This window comes from Hypanus sabinus, chromosome 29, assembly GCF_030144855.1.
Source record: "Hypanus sabinus isolate sHypSab1 chromosome 29, sHypSab1.hap1, whole genome shotgun sequence".
NCBI lineage: Eukaryota > Metazoa > Chordata > Chondrichthyes > Myliobatiformes > Dasyatidae > Hypanus > Hypanus sabinus.
Window position 1 is genome coordinate 33,817,466 of NC_082734.1, and position 20,097 is coordinate 33,837,562.

Consider the following 20,097-nt stretch of genomic DNA (forward strand, 5'->3'; position numbering starts at 1 on the left):
AGCACTGCGAGCCACAAAACCCGTTTGACATTTAAAATGAAATAACACTGCATAGAACGGTTTTTTTTTTGCCTTTATGCTATGTATAAACAAACTATAATGTGTTGCATTTATGAAATTGATGAACTCCGGCAGAGAAAACAAAATTACATTTCTGCATGCAACAAAAACATTTTGAACTCCGAAAAAAAGGCGTTGGGTTGAAGATTACTCCATAGGTAGCCTACCTTGGATCGAAGAATTAAAAGAAAGCGCGCACTGGCGGGTGTCAGGCATTGGCAGTGGTGATGTATATTAATAGCGATAAAAAACACGTAGCGGTGTAGCGCTACATGCAGCACTAAAATAAAGACACTGCAGTCAAAGGTAACTTTATTCGAACTAAACAGCCTTGATTTAAAGCCTCCCTCAACCCGTCCCCGTGGGCGCGGATGCTCCAAAAGACACGCACTCACAAACCCCCGTAGGCTATCTCCCTTAGCCGGAACAGTGGCTAATTGTGAGCCGGTTCGGATGTGCCAGGAAATGGGGTCTCCACAACGTTTTTAGATTGTACAAGATCACCATAATCTTCAAATTTTGAATTACATTTCAAAAACTAACAAACTACGGGGAGCCGCAGCACAGAGATGAAAGAGTCGCATGCGGCTCCGGAGCCGCGGGTTGCCGACCCTTGTTCTAGGCAGTGTCTTTACAAGATGGGTGACCCCCCCCCCCCCAACCCCCCAAACCATTATCAATACTCTTCAGAGATAGTCTGCCTGGTGTCATTGATTGCATGACCAGGACTTGTGATCTGCACCAGCTGCTCCCACTGCTTCCCGTGATCAGGAGGCTAAGGAGGTGCTACACCTTGCCCAAGGGTGACCTTCAGGCTGATGAAGGGAAGGAGCGCCTTGCATCTCCTTTGTAGAGACGTATCTCCACTCCGCCACCTACACAAACAAGCATGAGAAAATTAAATGACAAGGAAGGAGTAAGAGGAAAGCAGAATGGACCATAGGAGAAGGGGAAGGAGGAGGTTGCACCAGAGGGAAGTGGTGGGCAGGTGAGGAGAAGAGAAGGGGTGAGAGGGGAACCAGAATGGAAAAAGAGAGATGGAGTGGGGGGAGAATTTACCAGAAATCAATGATCCTGCCATTCGGTTGGAGGCTACCCAGAAAGAATATGAGGTGGTGTTTCTTCAGCCTGAGACTGGCCTCGTGGTGACACTCACACAGGAGGTCATAGACGATGTCAGAATGACAGTGGAAGGTGGAATTACAATGAGTGGCCACCGGGAGATCCTGCCTTTTGTGGCAGAAGAAATGACCTTGGGTGCAGAAAAATAACAGCAGAGCACTGAGATGTTGTAAATTGGCTTGCTGTCAAACTCTCTCATCTGTGTTCTACAGCTTTCTCAGTTCCCATCTTTCCTAAGACCATAAGATATAGGAGCAGAACTGGGTCATTTGACCCTCGAGTCTGCTCTGCCATTTCATCATGACTGATCCATTTCCCTCTCAGCCCCCATCTCTTGCCTTCTCCCCATATCCTTTCGTGCCCTGACCAATCAAAAATATAAACCTCTACCTTAAATATACATAAAGACATCCTCCTCAGCTGCCTATGGCAAAGAATTCCACAGATTCACCACTCTCTGGCTAAAGAAATTTCTTCTCATCCCCATTCCCCTCGGGATCAATAAAGTATGTCTGTCTGTCTGTTCTCAAAGGTGCCCCGAGGCTGTGTCCTCTGGTCTTTGACTCTCCCACCTTAGGAAACATCCTCTTCATATCTGCTCTATCAAGGCCTTTCACCATTCGAAAGGTTTCAATGAGGCAGCCCTCATTCTTCTGAATTCCTGTGAATACAGTTGCAGAGACATCAAATGCTCTTCATACGATGAGCCATTCAATCCTGGAATTGTTGTGAACTTCCATTGAACCCTCTCCGGTTTCAGCACATCCTTTCACACCTGGTCACAATACTCCGATTGAGGCCTCATCAGTGCTTTATAAAGTCTCAACATTACATCCTAGCTTTTAAACCATGTAACAATTACAGCATGGAAACAGGCCATCTCGGCCCTTCTAGTCCGTGCCGAACACTTACTCTCACCTAGTCCCACTGACCTGCACTCAGCCCCTAACCCTCCATTCCTTTCCTGTCCATATACCTATCCAATTTTACTTTAAATGACAATACTGAACCTGCCTCTACCACTTCTACTGGAAGCTTGTTCCACACAGCTACCACTCTCTGAGTAAAGAAATTCCCCCTTGTGTTACCCTTAAACTTTTGCCCCCTAACTCTCAACTCATGTCCTCTTGTTTGAATGTCCCCTACTCTCAATGGAAAAAGCCTATCCACGTCAACTTGATCTATCCCCCTCATAATTTTAAATACCTTTATCAAGTTCCCCCTCAACCTTCTATGCTCCAAAGAATAAGGACCTAACTTGTTCAATCTTTCCCTGTAACTTAGGTGTTCAAACCCAGGTAACATTCGAGTAAATCTTCTCTGTACTTTCTCTATTTATATTCTAGTCATCTTGAAATGTATGCAAATATTGCTTCTGCCTTCCTCACCACAGCCTTAACCTGCAAATTTTCAGAGAATTGTGCACAAGGACTCCAAAATCTCTCTGCACCCCAGTTTTTTTGTATTTTCTCTCAATTTAGGAATGAGTCAACCCTTTCATTTCTTGTACCAAAGTGCATGATCATACATTTCCTGACACTGTATTCCATCTGCTATTTCTTTACCCACTCTACTAATCTATCTAGTAGAGGTAGCCTCTCTGTAGCCTCTCTGCTTCCTCAGAACTACCTGCCCCTCCACCTACCTTCATACTGTCTGTAAACTTTGAAACAAAGCCATCAATTCCATCATTCAAATCATTGACATGTAACGTAAAAAGAATTGGTCCCGACACAGACCCCTGTGAATCACCACTAGTCATAAACAACCAGTCAGAAAAGGCTCCCTTTATTCCCACTTTTTGCCTCCTGCCAATAAGCCACTGCTTTATCCATGCTAGAATCTTGGCTATAGTACCATGGGCTTGTAGCTTGTTCAGCAGCCTCATGTGTAGCACCTTGTCAAAGGCCTTCTGAAAATCCAAGTACACTTAAACTAATTCTTCTTTGTCTATTCTGCTCAATACTTCAAATAATTCCAACAGATTTATCGGGCAAGATTTTCCCTTGAGGAAACCATGCTGACTATGGCCTATTTATCATGTGCCTCCTAGTACCCCAAAGCCACAACCTTAATAATCGACCCCAAATTCTTCCCAGCCACTGAGGCCGATAGTTTCCTTTCTTCTGCCTCTCTCCCATCTTGAGTGACATTTGCAATTTTTCTCTTTTCTGGAACTGTTCTAGAATCTAGTGAACCTTGAAAGATCATTATTAATGGCCTCTACGATCTCTTGGCCTCCTCTTTCAGAACCCTGGGGTGTACACCGTCTGGTCCAGGTGACTTATCTACCTTCAGACCTTTCAGTTTCCTAAGGACCTTCTCTCTAGTTACGGTAACTTCACACATTTCATGCCTCCTGAAACCTGGAACTTCCACTATACTGCTAGTGTCTTCTACAGTGAAGACTGATGGAAAATACTTATTCAGTTCATCTGCTATTTACTTGTCCCTCATTACTACCGCTCCAGCATCGTTTTCCAATGGTCTGATATCCACTCTCGTCTCTTTTACACCATGTGACTAAAGAAACTTTTGGTTATCCTCTTTAATATTATTGGCTAGCTTACTCTTGTATTTCCATCTTTATCTTCTTAATTACTTTTTTTAGTTCCTTCTGTTAGTCCTCTAATTTCCCACTTATTTTTGCTTGATTTTATGCCCTCTCCTTGGCTTTTATGTTGGCTTTGACTTTTCTTGTTAGCCACAGTTGTGTCATCTTTCCTTTAGAATACTTCTTTTTCTTTGGGATATATATATATCCTGTGCCTTCCGAAATGTTCCCAGAAATCCCAGCCATTGGTGCTCTGCTGTCATCCCTGCCAGTGGTCTTTTCCAGTCGTTTCTGGCCAACTTCTCTCTCATGCCCCTGTATTTCCCTCTACTCCACTGTAATACTGATACGTCTGACTTTAGCTTCTCCTTCTCACGTTTCAGGGTGAATTCGATCATATTATGATCACGTGGTCCTAAGTATTCTTTTACCTTAAGCTCTCTAAACAATTCTGGTTCATTGCACAACACCCGTTCCAGAACAGCTGATCCTCTGGAGCACTCAACCACGAGCTGATCTAAAACGCCATCTCATAGGCACTCTAGGGATTTCCCCTCCTGTATTCCAGCACCAGCCTGATGTTCCCAATCTACCTGCATGTTGAAGCCCCCATGACATCGCCCTTTTGGCAGCATTTTCTATCTCACATGTAGGCCACATCCTTCCTGCTGTTTGGGAGTCTGTATACAACTCCCATTGGGGTCTTTTTACCCTTGCAGTTCCTTAGCTCTATCCACAACGATTCAACACCTTCCGACTCTATGTCACCTCTTTCTAATGATCTGATTTCATTTTTTACCAACAGGGCGATGCTGCCTCCTTTGCCTTCTTGGCTATCCATTAGGTTCCCAGCTATAATCTTTCAGCCATGATTCAATGATGTTTACAACATCATAGCTGCCAATCTGCAACTGTGCTGCTAGTTCATTCCGTATACTGCATCCACTCAGATACATCTTCAGACCTGTAGTCACTCGTTTTGATTTAGTCCATCTTTTTACGTTGCAACGCATCCTGTTTACTGAATTTTGCCCTATTGACAGCCTCTCCTCACTACATATTGCCTCTGTAAACCAGCTACCTCATCGTCAGTATTATTATCCGCCTTTCCAACCATAATTCTAGCTTTTAAGTATAGGCAACTCAGGACACTTCGCACCATGCTCAACCTTTTGATTCCTAACTTTGTCTGAAATCTTACCAGCATCTGCCTCCACAACCTCTCTACTAGCAGTTCTAGCACTCTGGTTCCCAACCCCCTGCAACTCTAGTTTAAACCCTTCCATGCAGCACTAGCAAATCTTCCGACTAGAATATTAGTCCCCTTCCAGTTCAGGTGCAAATCGTCCCTTCTGTACAGGTCCCACCTTCCTTGGAAGAGAACCCAATGATCCAAAAATCTTATGTCCTCCCTCCTACTCTAACTCCTTAGCCACATATTAAACTTTATAATCTTCCTAGTTCTGGCCTCACTAATACATAGCACAGGTAGCAATCCTGAGATCACAACCCTGGAGGTTCTGCCCTTTAACTTAGTACCTAACTCCCTGAACTCTCTATGCAGAACCTAGTAACTCATCCTCCCCATGTCATTGGTACCTACATGGATCACAACCTCTGGCTCTTCACTGTTCAGAATCTCTCAGTTCAGAATGCAGAGGATTCAATCCAAGATATCATTGACCCTGGCATCTGGGGGCCAACATGTCATCTGGGAATCTTTTTCTTGCCCACAGAACTTCCTGTCTAACTAATGAATCTCCCGTCACCATAGTGTGCCTCTTCTTTCTCCCCCCATCTTTCCTTTCTGAGCCACAGAGGCCGACAGTGCCAGGCATCCCAGCCACTGTGACTTTCCTCTGCTAGGTCACCTCCCTGATAGTGTCCAAAGTGATATACCTGTTGTTGAGGAGTATGGCTACAGGGGTACTCTGCAAAGGCTCTTTAACCCCTTTCCCCCTTTTGACTGTTGCCCAGTTTCCTGAGTCATATACCTTGGATGTAACTACCTCCCTACATTTCTAACCTATCACCCCTTCAGCCTCCTGAATGATCCGGAGTTCATCCAGTTTCAGCTGCAACTCCTTGCGTGGTTTATTAGAAGCTGCAGTTGGATGCACTTCTCGCAGTTGTAGTCGCCATGGACATTGGAGGTTTTCCTGCCTTCCCACATTCCTCAAGAGGAGCATTGCACTATCCTATCTGTCAAACGTATTGGCCTAGCTGAGCAGATAAAAAGAAGAGAAGGAAGAAACTTGAGCTTTTCTTTCCTTTGCTTTTTCTGACTGAAGCCTTTTTTCCCTGAAGCTTGAAGAACTAAAGCTTTAAGGTCACCAGTCTGACTAGGTGACAGCTGCTCCGTTTACCCCTGCCTCCCTTTAATCTGCTCTTACTGATCAATCCCAAATGCCGATTGGTCACTAGTCAATGCTCTATTATGTTGCCACGACCCACTCCTGCCTTTTATCCTCAGGCAATGGACCTGATTTAAGTCCTATCCTCTTCAAACTTCTGATGTCCGGTTTGCCTGCTGGTCAAAGGTGCGTGCGTGTGCGTGTCTGTGTGTACGTGTGCACATCTCACACTTCCTCCATTCCACTCATTTTGTGTGTGCGCACTGCACCCACACTCCCCAGTTATAGGCATTGTCTATCTCCTAGGCTTACGAGAAGCAGAAGAATGTGCAGAAGGTGGAGATGGCGGAGTTGGCGAAAGCAGAGAAGGAAAGCAAGGTCAAAGTGTTTCTGGAGAAAGAGTCGACCATTGTGAGCAAGCCCTTGAATCCCTTCAGCTCCAAAGAAGGTAAGTTGTTCTATGGTGCACCAGACAACTGTAGTGGAAAACGGGGTATGTCAACTGAGAACGCCCCATCCACATGTGGAAGTTGGGGAATGTAATGACCAGGCAAGGGTAAGTTGAGATAGAATGTAGTCAGCACAGGCAAGGAACTTTTGAAGGGCATAGCTTCCCTTTGACTAACAGGTTACTGAGCCATTTTGCTTACTACACTCAAGATAATGTAGCAGAATGCCGCGAAACACACCCAATAAGCGAGGGGCAATTGCTTTACTAACTTCAAAGTATCATCAATTGTCAGCTTGCAGCTTCCATTGACTTTTAACACCTCTGTTGTAAACGCTGATTGATCTTGCAAGTAAGGAATTCAAACATACACAGGTTACCAAATGGTCAATGTGCGTAACTGCTAGTCAGTTCTGTATACAAATGTTCAGACTTCAGAACAGTGTGGTGACGGGCCATGTTGTTCTCCTTGTGGACAAGTGTCATTGAGCTCTCTGCATCCCTTTAATTGGTGAGGACACTTAACACATTGTTCTGTATATTTTATAGACTTCTGGAGGAAATGCTGAAGTGATATTGTGCAAAACAATCTCCCACAAACAGGACACAACATCCTGTTTTCGTGATAGCGATGACCAAATGTGTATTGGCTGGTAGTGTGTGAGGAAACTTACTTTTGTTCAGATCGGCACCATGGGGTCGTTTAACCCTACTTTTGCTGGCAGGGTGATTTATTATGTTATCTGTAAGGCACTGAGGCAGTTGACCTGTTTGTTTACTCATCATTGTTTGTTGGAGCTTTCTGTGGACAAACTGCTTGCTGCATTATAGAGGGAACTGCTCTCCATAGTACTCTTCAATCTGTAAAACTTTGGAACATACTGAGCTCACGAAACGTGCTGCAGAAGCGGCTTGCACTTCTGGTGACTGTCTCTTTGATGCAAGAGACTCTGCAAATGCCTGAAATCCTGAGCTTCACACAAAATGCTGGAGGAACTCAGCAGTCCAGGCAGCATCAATGGGAAAGAGTCAACAGTTGACATTTCGGGCTGAGACCCTTCATCAGGTAGTGTGTGATTTCCCTACTTGAGATTAGTTAGCTCAAGGCAGACAGTAATTGAGCCTTACTGTCCAACAATTTTGAAAGATCATTTTCTCCACAATATTAGTCCTGGTTAGACCACACTTGGAGTATTGTGTGCCGTTTTGGTTGTACGGATTAGGTTGGAAGTATAGAAGCCATTGTGGCCACACAACCAGGTTCAGGAACAGTTATTACCCGTCAACCATCAGGTTTCTGAACCAGCATGGATAACACATTCACCTGAACTCTGAACTGATTCCACAACCTACAAACTCTACAACGCATGTTCTCAGTATTTCTTTTGCACGATTTGTCTTTTTCATGTTGGATGACTGTCACTCTTTGTGTATAGCTTTTCATAAATTCTATTGTAATTTTTTTTTGTAAATGTTTGCAAGAATATCAATCTCAAGATAGTATATGGTGGCATATGTGTATTTTGATAATGAATCCATTTTGAACATTGTGTAAACTGCAAAAGGACAGCATTGGAGTTCAGGATCAAACCTGGGTCTCTGAGCCTGTGAGCTAAGGAATTGGCTTATTTTTGTCACAAGTACCAAGCTACACTGAAAGGCTGGTCCCATCTGATCTGTGCGGGTACTTTGATAATAAATTTAACTTTGATTTATGACACGACAGAAGAGGAGCAGAGGAGATTCACCAGGACTCCTCTGGTGAAGGACTTTAGTTATAAGAAGAGATTATGTAGGCTGGGCTCATTTTCCCTGAGGAAAGGAGGCTAAAAGGGTGATCCTATAGAAGTATATAAAATCAGGAGCTATTGACAGGGTTGATAGAATATTTTTCCCATGTCAAAGTAAAGTTATTATCAATGTTCATATGCAGTATACCATCATATACAACCTTGAGATTGATCTGCTGAGGACTAAATATAGAAATACAATAGAATTACATAAAGACTGATGATAACCAATGTATAAAAGATGACAAATTATGCAAATTTAAAAATAAAAATATTGACATGAGTTTAGAGTCTTTGAAAGTGAGTCTGTAGGTTGTGGAATCAGTTCAGAGTTCAGGTTATCCATGCTGGTTCATAAGCCTGATGGCTGAAGGGTAATAACTGTTCCTGAACCTGGTGTTGTGGGTCCTGAGGCTCCTGTACCTGCTTCCCGATGGCAGCAGTGACAAGAGTATGTGTCCTGGGCAGCGAGTGTCCTTGATAATGGATGCTGCTTTCTTGTGGCAGTGCCCTTGTGAATGTGCTCAATGGTGGGGAGGGCTGGGCTGTATCCATTGCTTTCAGTGGGCTTTCCCATTCTTAGGAATTGGTGTTTCCTTACCAGGCCATGGTAGTTATATCAAAAGTAAGAAGGCTTAGCATCAAGATGAGAGGGGGGATTTTTAAAAGGTCCAGAGAGTGGCTGATACCAGGAGTGTGTTGTGGAATTGGATACAACATTTATGACAGGAATGTTAATAGGCAAGGCAGAGGATATCATTGAGCACATTAACATGGAGCGTTGTTGCAAGAAAACAACGTCCATCATCAAGGTCCCCCACCATCCAGGCCATTTTCCCTTCTCGTTGCACACAGAACTGTTCCCACCACCTCGGGACTCACTTTCAAGGACTTGTCATCTCCTGTTCTCAATATTCAATTCTTATTTATATATTGTTTTTTTTTTCTTTTTGTATTTGTACAGTTTGCTGTCTTTTACACACTGGTTGTTTGTTCATCCTGCGTGCATTTTTTTTAATTGATTCTATTATGATTTATTGTGAATGCCCACAAGAAAATGAATCTCGGAGTTGTATGTGGTGACGTAAATGTACAGTTGCAAGAAAACGTTTGTGAATCCTTCGCAATTATCTGGATTTCTGCACTAATTACGCACAAAATGTGGTAAAATCTTCATCTAAGTTACAAACTGCCTAAACTAATAACACACAAACAATTGTTCTTTTAGTCAGTACTAATGTCTTCTACAAAAGCTCTTTGGAATCAGGTGTTCCAATCAATGAGATGAGATTGGAAATGTGGGTTGTAGAGGTGTCCTGACCTATAAAGAAAGTACAAAGTCAGGTTACTGACAGAACCTGGTTTGAGATGTGTTTATTTTAATGCAAGGAGTATCACAAACAAGGCGGGTGAACTTAGAGCGTGGATCAGTACATGGAACTGTGATGTTGTGGCCATTACAGAGACTTGGATGTCTCAGGAGCAGGAATGGCTGCTCAGTGTGCCAGGTTTTGGATGTTTCAGAAAGAACAAGGAGGGAGGCAGAAGAGGTGGGGGGGGGGCATGGCATTGCTAATTAGGGATAGTGTCATGGCTGCAGAATAGGAGGAATGATTACTTAGTCAGTTTGGGTGAAAATTAGAAACAGGAAAGGGGCAATAACTCTACTTGGTGTTATTTATAGACCCCCAATAGTAACAGGGATATTGAGGAGCAGATAGGGAGGCAGATTCTGGAACAATGCAATAATAATAGGGTTGTTGTGATGGAAGATTTTAACTTTCCTAATATTGACTGGCATCTCCTTAGCACAAGGGGTTTAGTTGGGGTGGAGTTTGTTAGGTGTGCTCATTAAGGTTTCCTGATGCAATATGTAGATAAGCCAACTGGAGGAGAGGCTGTTCTTGATCTGATATTGGGAAATGAACCTGGTCAGGTGTCAGATCTCTCAGTGGGAGAGCATTATGGAGATAGTGATCACAACTCTATCTCCTTTACCATAGTGTTGGAGAGGGATGGGAGCAGGCAATTTGGGAAAACATTTAATTGGGGTAGGGGGAAATATGATGCTAATAGGCAGGAACTTGGGAGCATAAATTGGAAGCATATGTTCTCAGGGAAATGCACGGCAGAAATGTGGCAAATGTTTGCATGGAGTTCTGCATAGGTATGTTCCATTGAGGCAGGGAAAGGATGGTAGAGTTAAAGAACCATGGTACACAAAGTTTTCAGAGAATCTAGTTAAGAAGAAAAGAAAAGCTTATGAAAGGTTCAAGAAACTAGGTACTGTTAGAGATCTAAAATTCTGAAGTTGCTAGGAAGGAGCTTAAGGATGGAATTAGGAGAGCCAGAAGGGGCCTTGAGAAGGCCTTGGAGAGCAGGATTAAGAAAACCTAAGGCATTCTACAAGGATGTGAAAAACAAGAGGATGAGCCGGGTGAGAATAGGACCGATCAAGTGCGATAATGGAAACGTGTGCATGGAGTTGGAGGAGGTAGTGGAGGTACTTTCACCAGGGAAAAAGACCTTGACCATGACCTTGGGGATGACTTACAGTGGACTGAAATGCTTGAGCATATAGACATTAAGAAAGGGGATGTGCTGGAGCTTTTGAAAAGCATTAGGTTAGATAAGTCACTGGGACTGGATGAGATATACCCCCAGGCTACTGTGGGAAGCGTGGGAGGAGATTGCTGAGCCTCTGGCAACTATCTTTGTGTCATCAATAGGGATGGGAGAAGTAGCGGAGGATTGAAAGGTTGCAAATGTTGTTCCCTACCTAGGAAATTATGGACCAGTGAGTGTTATTTCAGTGGTGGGCAAGTTAGTGGAGAAAATCCTGAAAGGCATAAGAAGGCATAAGAGAAACATAATCTGATTAGGGATAGTCAGCATGGCTTTGTCAAGGGCAGGTCGTGCCTTATGAGCCTGATTGAATTCTTTGAGGATGTAACAAAACACATTGATGAAGTTTGAGCAGTGGTGTATGGATTTCAGTAATGCAAGGCTCCTTCAGAAAGTAAGGAGGCATGGGATCCAAGGAGACCTTGCTTTGTGAATCCAGAATTGGCTTGGCCACAGAAGGCAAAGGGTGGTTATAGATGGTTCGTATTCTGCATGGAGGTTGGTGACTAGTGGTGTTCCACAGAGATCTGTACTGTGACCCCCTCCTGGAAGGATGGGTTAGTAAATTTGCTGATGACATAAAGGTTGGGGGTGTTGTGGATAGTTTGGAGGGTTGTCAGAGGTTATAATGGGACGTCGATAGGATGCAGAACTGGGCTGAGAAGTGGCAGATGGGCTTCAACCCAGGTAAGTGTGCACAGGTTCATTTTGGTAGGTTCAATTTGAAGACAATATAATGTAAATGTAAGACTCTGGCAGTGTGGAGGATCTGAGAGATCTTGGGGTCTGTGTCGATAGGACACCCAAAGCTGCTGCGCAGATTGACAGTGTTGTTAAGAAGATGTATGGTGTGTTGGCATTCATCGACTGTGGGATTGAGTTCAAGAGCCGTGAGGTAATGTTACAGCTATATAGGACCTTGGTCAAACCCCGCTTGGTCACCTCATTACAGGAAGGAAGTGGATACTGTAGAGAGAGTGCAGAGGGGATTTACAAGGATGTTGCCTGGATTGGAGGGTGTACCTTATGAGAATAGGTTGAGTGTACTTGGCCTTTTCTCCTTGGAGCAACGGAGTATAAGAGGTTACCTGATTGAGGTGTATAAGATGATGAGGGGCTTTGATTGTGTGGATAGCCAGAGGCTTTTTTCTAGGGCTGAAATGGCTGACACAAGGGGACATAGTTTTAAGGTGCTTGGAAATAGGATGTCAGGGGTAAGTTTTTCACACAGAGGGTGGTGGGTGTGTGGAATGCATTGTCAATGGTGGTGGTGGAAGCGGATACAACAGGGTCTTTTAAGATCCTCTTGGACAGGTACATGGAGCTTAGAAAAATATAGGGCAATGTGCTAGGGAAATTCTAGGCGGCATCTAGAGCAGGTTACATGGTCGGCACAACATTGTGGGCCGAAGGGCCTGTAATGTGCTGTAGATTTCTATGTTCTTTGTCCTCAAGAACGGTCTGTTTATGTGCACCATGCCTCGATCAAAACAACTTTCAGAGTATAGTACCTTCGAAGAAGAATTGTAGAGACGTACGAAGTTGGAAAAGGCAACAAAAGCATTTCCATCAGTCCACAGTAAGAGAAATTGTCTACAAATGGAGGAAATTTGGTACCGTTGCTAGTCTCCCTAGGAGTGGGTGTCCTGCAAAGATCACACTGAGCACAGATGAGCAATGCTGAAGGACATGAATAAGAAACCAAGGGAAACAGCAAAAGACCCGCAGAAATCTCTAGAACTTGCTAAAGTCTCTGTTCATGTATCCACTATAAGAAAAACACTGAACAAGAATGGTGTTCATGAAAGGGCACCACGGAGGAAACCAATGCTCTTAAAAAAGAAAACATTGCTGTGTGGCGACCCATTTCCTGGCACTTCCGAACCGGCTCACAATTAGATAGCCTACGGGGGTTTGTGAGCACAGAGCTTTGGAGCCTCTGCGCCACGGGGGGCAGGTTGAGGGAGGCTTAAAAGTGAGGCTGAGGATTTCGAATAAAGTTTTTTTTCCTTCGACTGCAGTTACCGACTCTGTGTCGTAATTTTAGCGCTGCGTGTAGCACACCGCTATAATTGGTGACCCCGACGGTCCAAACGATTTTTGGACCAGAAATGACCGACGCCGCCTCTGTTCATGTGGTTTCGTTGAAACTGCTGGGTTTCTGGACACAGCGACCGAACCTATGGTTCCAGCAAGCCGAAGCCCAATTCCACGTTCGCCAGATCACCTCAGAAGACACCCGCTACTACTACGTGGTGAGCTCCCTCGACCAGGAGACAGCGGCCCAGGTCGCGGAGTTCGTACAGTACAAGTACAAGCAGACGGCAAGTACACGGAATTCAAAGCCCTGCTCCTCAGGACTTTCGGACTCTCACGGCGCGAGCGGGCTGCCCGTTTACTGCACCTGGATGGCTTGGGCGACAGACCTCCATCGGCTTTAATGAATGAGATGTTGTCTCTCGCCGATGGACACACACCCTGCCTCATGTTTGAGCAGGCATTCCTGGAGCAGCTGCCCGAAGACATACGCCTGCTGCTGTCCGACGCGGATTTCAGTGACCCCCGGAAGGTGGCAGCCCGGGCTTGCTGTGGAACGCCAAAAAGGTGAGCGGGGCGTCCATCGCACAGATCACCCAGCCCCGCTCCCAGCAGCAAACCAGTCCAGGCCCGGCCGCAGAGCCCGCCAACCCCTGGCCCAAGGAACACTGGTACTTCTACCACCAGCGGTGGGGTGCAGAAGCCTGCCGTTGTCGCCCGCCCTGCAAGTTCCCGGGAAATGCCAGGGCCAGCCGCTGCTGATGGCTACAGCGGCTGGCCATCGGGATAGCCTCCTGTATGTGTGGGACGCCGGTTTTTGGTCGATACTGGTGTCGAGATCAGCATTTTACCTCCGACGAGTTACGACACCTGCAGCAGGGCACCGGGTCCCCCCCTGAGGGCTGTGAACGGCAGCACAGTAAGGACCTATGGCACCCGTCAGGTGCAGCTACAGTTCGGCTCTAGCCAGTTCACATGGGACTTTACACTGGCCGCCGTAGCCCAACCGCTTCTGGGTGCGGATTTTTTGCGGGCTCACAGCCTACTGGTCGACCTGCCCAGGAAGAGACTGGTCCACGCCGAGACCTTTCAGACGTTCTCCCTGGGTGCAGCCCAGTTGCCAGCCCCTCACCTCGGCTCCATCACGCTGTCCAACAACGACTTCACCAGGGTCCTGGCGGATTTCCCATTGGTTCTGGCACCGCAGTTCACAGCGGCCATGCCCCGACACGGCGTACAGCACCACATCCCGACCCAGGGACCACCCCTCCACGCCCGCGCTCGGCGGCTTCCCCCCGGACAAGCTCCGACTGGCGAAGGAGGAGTTCAAGAGGATGGAGGAATTGGGGATCATCTGGCGGTCCGACAGCCCACGGGCCTCCCCCCTGCACATGGTGCCCAAAGCGACGGGAGGCTGGAGACCGTGCGGTGACTACCACAGGCTGAACGAGGCTACCACACCGGACCGCTACCCTGTGCTGCACATTCAGGACTTTGCAGCAAACCTGCAGGCGCACGGATCTTCTCAAAGGTAGACTTCGTCCGAGGGTACCATCAAATCCCGATGCATCCTGACGACTTCCCCAAAACGGCTCTCATCACCCCGTTTGGCCTTTTCAAGTTCCTCCGCATGCCGTTCGGCCTGAAGAATGCCGCAGAGACGTTCCAGCGGTTAATGGACGCGGTGGGACGGGACCTGGACTTCGCGTTCATCTATTTGGACGATATCCTCATAGCCAGCAGCAGTCGTCAGGATCATCTGTCCCACCTCCGTCAACTCTGCGCCCGACTGAGTGAGTACGGTCTTACAATCAACCCCGCCAAATGCCAGTTCGGACTCGATACCATTGACTTCCTGGGCCACAGGATTACTAAAGACGGGGCAACTCCTCTGCCCGCTAAGGTAGATGCGGTCCGCCACTTCCCCCGACTCACCACGATCAAAGGCCTTCAGGAATTTGTAGGTATGGTCAATTTCTACCACCGCTTCCTCCCTTCAGCTGCCCAGATCATGCGCCCCCTGTTCGCCCTGATGTCGGGTCCGAGCAAGGACATTACCTGGGACGAGGAGTCCGCCGCCGCTTTCGTTCAAACGAAGGAAGCTTTGGTGAACGCCGCAATGCTAGCACATGCCAGAATGGACGCCCCTACCGCCCTCACAGTGGACGCACCTTTGCGTTTACGAAAGCGTCCGACCCGTGGTCGTCCCGCCAGCAACGCCACCTGTCCTGCATCTCTGAATACACGACGGATGTCCGGCACGTCTCGGGTAAGGACAATGTCGTGGCAGATGCGCTCTCTCGCCCTACCGTTCATGCCCTTTCCCAAGGGGTAGACTTTGAGGCACTGGCAGAGGCACAGCAGGCAGATGAGGAGATTCCGAGTTACAGAACCGCAGTCTCCGGTTTGCAGCTCCAGGACCTCCCCGTAGGCCCGGGTGAGAGGACCCTACTCTGTGACTTCGCCACCGGCCAGCCCCGTCCCGTCGTCCCGACAGCCTGGCAGCGCCGTGTTTTCGACTCCATTCATAACTTGGCGCATCCCTCCATCTGGACAACTGTCCGGATGGTTTCCAGCAGGTTCGTTTGGCACGGACTCCGCAAACAGGTCAGTGAATGGGCCAAAACGTGCATGCACTGCCAGACGGCCAAGGTGCAGCGGCACACCAAAGCCCCACCGCAGCAGTTACATCCCGCCCACCGGCGTTTCGACCACATTCATGTGGATATTGTGGGCCCCCTGCCAGTGCCGGAGCGCGGCACCTCCTGACTATCGTGGACTGGTTCACAAGATGGTCAGAGGCGGTCCCGCTCACCGACACCACCTCCGAATCTTGCGCCCGAGCCCTGATCACCACCTGGATATCTCGCTTTGGTGTACTGGCCCACATTACCTCCGACAGAGGCACCCAGTTCACCTCCAGCCTGTGGTCAGCTATGGCCAGCCTTTTGGGGACTCAGCTGCACCACACAACTGCCTACCACCCACAGTCGAACGGGCTAGTGGAGCGTTTCCACCGTCACCTGAAGTCGGCCCTCATGGCCCGCCTGCGAGGAGCCAACTGGGCGGATGAGCTTCCCTGGGTCCTACTTGGCATCCGCACAGCGCCCAAGGACGACCTGCACGCCTCGTCGGCTGAGTTGGTATACGGCGCGCCCCTGGTCGTCCCCGGGGAGTTCCTACCAGCCCCACGGGGGCAAGAGGAAGATCCCGCAGCAGTCCTGGACAGACTACGCGAGAAGCTCGGTAACCTGGCCCCCATACCCACTTCACAGCACGGGCGGAACCCAACCTGTGTACCCAAAGACCTGCAGAACTGTAAGTTTGTGTTTGTACGAAGGGGTGGGCATCGGCCACCGCTGCAGCGGCCATACGAGGGGCCGTTTATGGTGCTCCGGAACAACGGGTCCACGTTGGGGGGAAAGAGGAGGTTTTCACGGTGGACCGACTCAAACCGGCCCATGTGGACCTGGCACAACCAGCCCAGTTTCCGGCACCTCGGCGCAGAGGCCGACCTCCCAAGCAGGTTCTGGCCCAGACTGTGGACATTGGGGGGTTTATCGCCGGTTCGGGGGGGGGGGGGAGTTATGTGGTGACCCATTTCCTGGCACATCCGAACCGGCTCACAATTAGATAGCCTATGGGGGTTTGCGAGCACAGAGCTTTGGAGCCTCTGCGCCACGGGGGGGGGGGGGGGGGCAGGTTGAGGGATGCTTAAAAGTGAGGCTGAGGATTTCGAATAAAGTTTTTTTTCCTTCGACTGCAGTTACCGACTCCGTGTCGTAATTTTTGCGCTGCGTGTAGCACACCGCTACAGCTGCATGTTTCAAGTTTGCAAAAGACCACCTGGATGGTCCACAATGCTTCTGGGACAATGCCCTGTGGACAGATGAGACAAAAGTTGAACTTTTCGGCAGAAATGCACACTGTTATGTTTGGAGGAAAAAGACTCCAAGACCTCATCCCAACTGTGAAGCATGGTGGAAGGAACATCATCATTTGAGGGCTGCTTTGCTGCCTCAGGGCCTGGACAGCTTGCAGTCATTTAGGGAATAATGAATTCAAAATTGTATCAAGACATTTTACAGGAAAATGTCATGGTACCGATCTGTCAGCTGAAGTTTAATGGAGGTTGGATGATGCAACAAGACAATGATCTGAAACACAAGAGTATATCAACAACAGAATGGTTTAAAAAGAAGAAAATTTATGTTTTGGAATGGCCAAGACAGAGTCTGGACCTTAACTCAATTGAGATGCTGTGGCGTGACCTGAAGAGGGCTGTTCATGCAAGGGTTCACATACTTCTTCCAGCCTGGACTGTAAGTGATTAAACAATGTGTTCAATAAGGACATAAAAAGTACAATTGTTTGTGTGTACTTAGTTTAGGCAGATTGTCTATTATTGTGACTTAGATGAAGATCAGGCCACATTTTATGAGTAATTAATGCAGAAAACCAGGTAATTGCAAAGGGTTCACAAACGTTTTCTTCCAACTGTACTTGGATAATAAATTTACTTTGAACTTAAAAATTCAGGCAAATAGGGTTAGTGTAGATGGGTAAATGTTCAGCCTGGCCTTGGTGAACTTTACAACTCCATAAAATGGTGTGTGTGTGGTTTAGCGTCTCACACTCACATGGAATTCCTTTCCCAGTTCACCAGCAGTAGTTTTGGGAAGAGTACAAGTGTATTAACGTTCATACAGCGTGGTGCTGAGGCCCAAGTGTAACATCACTCCAGAGCAGGGATTCCTAACCTAGAGTCCACAGACCCCTGGATTAATAATAGGGGTCCATGGCATAAAAAAGGTTGGGAACCCTCTGCTCTAGAGAGTTAAGGTGTAATCTTCATTTGCAACAACTGCAAGGAACATTTGTTAAAGCTAGATGTGGCAATAGCATTACAACAAAAGGCCAAACTCTGTATCAGAAAGTGGTAACGTCCCACAGTGCTAAACAACCTGTCCCGACTTCATCCTGAGGCAGCTACCTAGTTGGCTGTTATGATGCTCTATTCTCCCTCTGAGCCTGCCCTTTCATTCTCCAGACAAAGCCCAGGCCAGCTCCTCAACAAAAGCCATTCAGCAAGAGAACGAGAAACATTTACCCAGTTTCTGGATCCCGTCACTCACCCCTGAGGCCAAAGCATCGACCCTAAGCAAACCGGTAAGCTTCTGTTTTATATATTCATATTTGGGAAATTGGAACCCTGCCTGATTAAAAAAAAAATATCTTGTGCCCACACTGCCTGAAATCAATAAAGACTGTAAGCCATGAAAAGTGTTCCTTACAGAGTTCTGACAGTGAATCTGGGCTGTGCTGCTGAGATGACAAATTAGAATGAAGATCAGGTTTATCATCACTGACATTTCTCAAGAAATGTGTTGTTTTGAGCAGTAGTATAGTGGAATGCATAAAATAATTACTGTTACCTTAAGAAATGTAAAAACAATATGTAGTGCTAAAAGAGAACAAAATAGTGAGCTAGGGTTCATGGATCATTCAGCGATCTGAGGGAAAGAAGCTGTTCCTGAAATGTCAAGTGTGTGTCTGCAGGCTCCCATACCATCTCTGCAATGGTAGTAATGAGAGTGGGCATGTCCTGGATAGTGAGGGTCCTTCATTTTGGATGCCTCCTTGAGGCAGTGCCTTTTGTGGATGACCCTGAGGCTGGTGCCTGTGATGGAGCTGGATGAGTCTACAACCCTCTGCAGCATTCTCTGATCCTGTGCAGTGGCGTCCCCACACCAGTCAGAATGTTCTCCACGGTGTATCTGTAGACATTTGCTAGAGTCTGTGGGGACATACCAAATCACCTCAAATGAAGTATAGCACTGGCATACGTTGTGATGAATATTTGTGCCAAAGTGTCAATTTCACTGTCTAACAGCTTCAGGAGGCTATTGATCGACACACTCAGGCTGTGTCTGTCTGTGTTGCTTGTCGTCATGGTCAAAAACATGGTGCAGACTGAGGTGTTTGTGAAAATGATATAGTGAGGTGTGGGAGGGAGTTGCTGCGACTAACAGCAAAGCTAATGCATTGGTTAAAAGTTGCCTTTCGCTCTATTGCAGGGCAAGACAATCTACTGTCCCATGAGTGGAAAGCCCCTGAAGATGAAAGATTTGATCCCGGTGAAGTTCTTGCCAGTGGACGACAAGCTTGACCGTGTTCAGCTCATCACAAAGCAGGAGCGCTACATCTGCGCTGTAACCCGGGATGCATTGGGAAACTCTGTGCCCTGTGCAGTTCTGCGCACATCGTAAGTGAACAGCGATTTCTGTCTCACAGACACGAAATGCTGGTGGAACTCAGCAGGTCAGGCAGCATCTGAGCAGGAGAATAAACAGTCGATCTTTCGGGCTGTGAACCAAAATTCCCCCCCATAGATGCTGCCTGATGTGCTGAGTTCCTCCAGCAGTTTGGGTGTGTTTTCCAGCATCTGCAGAGTCTCTGTATTTATGTTTTGATGTCACTCCTGATCTCACTCCCTTCCTGTCTCTTGTGATATTCCTCACTCTTACAAAACTTATCATCTCCACCTCCCAGTTCTGGTCTCTACAAAAAACCTGCTCTCTCAGCCCTCCCTTCCTCTCCTGCTACACAGCTGTTGCATCCTTTCTCCAGATGTTTCTTCCTTGAAGCCTACTCCTTGGATCAAAACTTTTGTCGACCATCCCAGTATCCCAGAAGTCAAAACTAAACCATAAGAGATAGGAGCAGAATTGGGCCATTCAGCTCTCGAGGCTGCTCCGCCATTCCATCATGGCTGATTTATTTTCCCTTTCAACCCTGTTCACCCGCCTTCTCCCCGTAACCTTTGCTGCCTTTACTAATTAGGAACCTATCAAACTCCACTTTAAATGTACCCAATGACTTTGTCTGCACAGCCATCTGTGGCAATAAATTGCACAGATTCACCACCCTCTGGATAAAGTTCCACTTTTCTAAAGGGACATCCTTGTATTCTGAGGTTGTGCCCTCTGGCCTTACTCTCCCACCATTGGAAACATCCTCTCCATGTCCACTATTCAATATTTGATAGTCTTCAATGAGATCCCCCCACATTCCTCTCAACTGCGGTGAGTACAGGCCCAGAGCCAT

At 47.1% G+C, this 20,097-nt stretch overlaps 1 protein-coding gene across 1 annotated transcript in view; it reads left to right on the plus strand.

Moving 5' to 3' along the window:
* Positions 1-20,097, plus strand: part of nosip (nitric oxide synthase interacting protein) — a 34,870-nt gene that overhangs the window by 9,092 nt on the left and 5,681 nt on the right. The window contains exons 5-7 of the mRNA XM_059954134.1: positions 6,397-6,538; positions 18,041-18,159; positions 19,068-19,255. Coding sequence (XP_059810117.1) covers positions 6,397-6,538; positions 18,041-18,159; positions 19,068-19,255 — 449 coding nt within the window. The remainder of the gene's footprint in view (positions 1-6,396; positions 6,539-18,040; positions 18,160-19,067; positions 19,256-20,097) is intronic.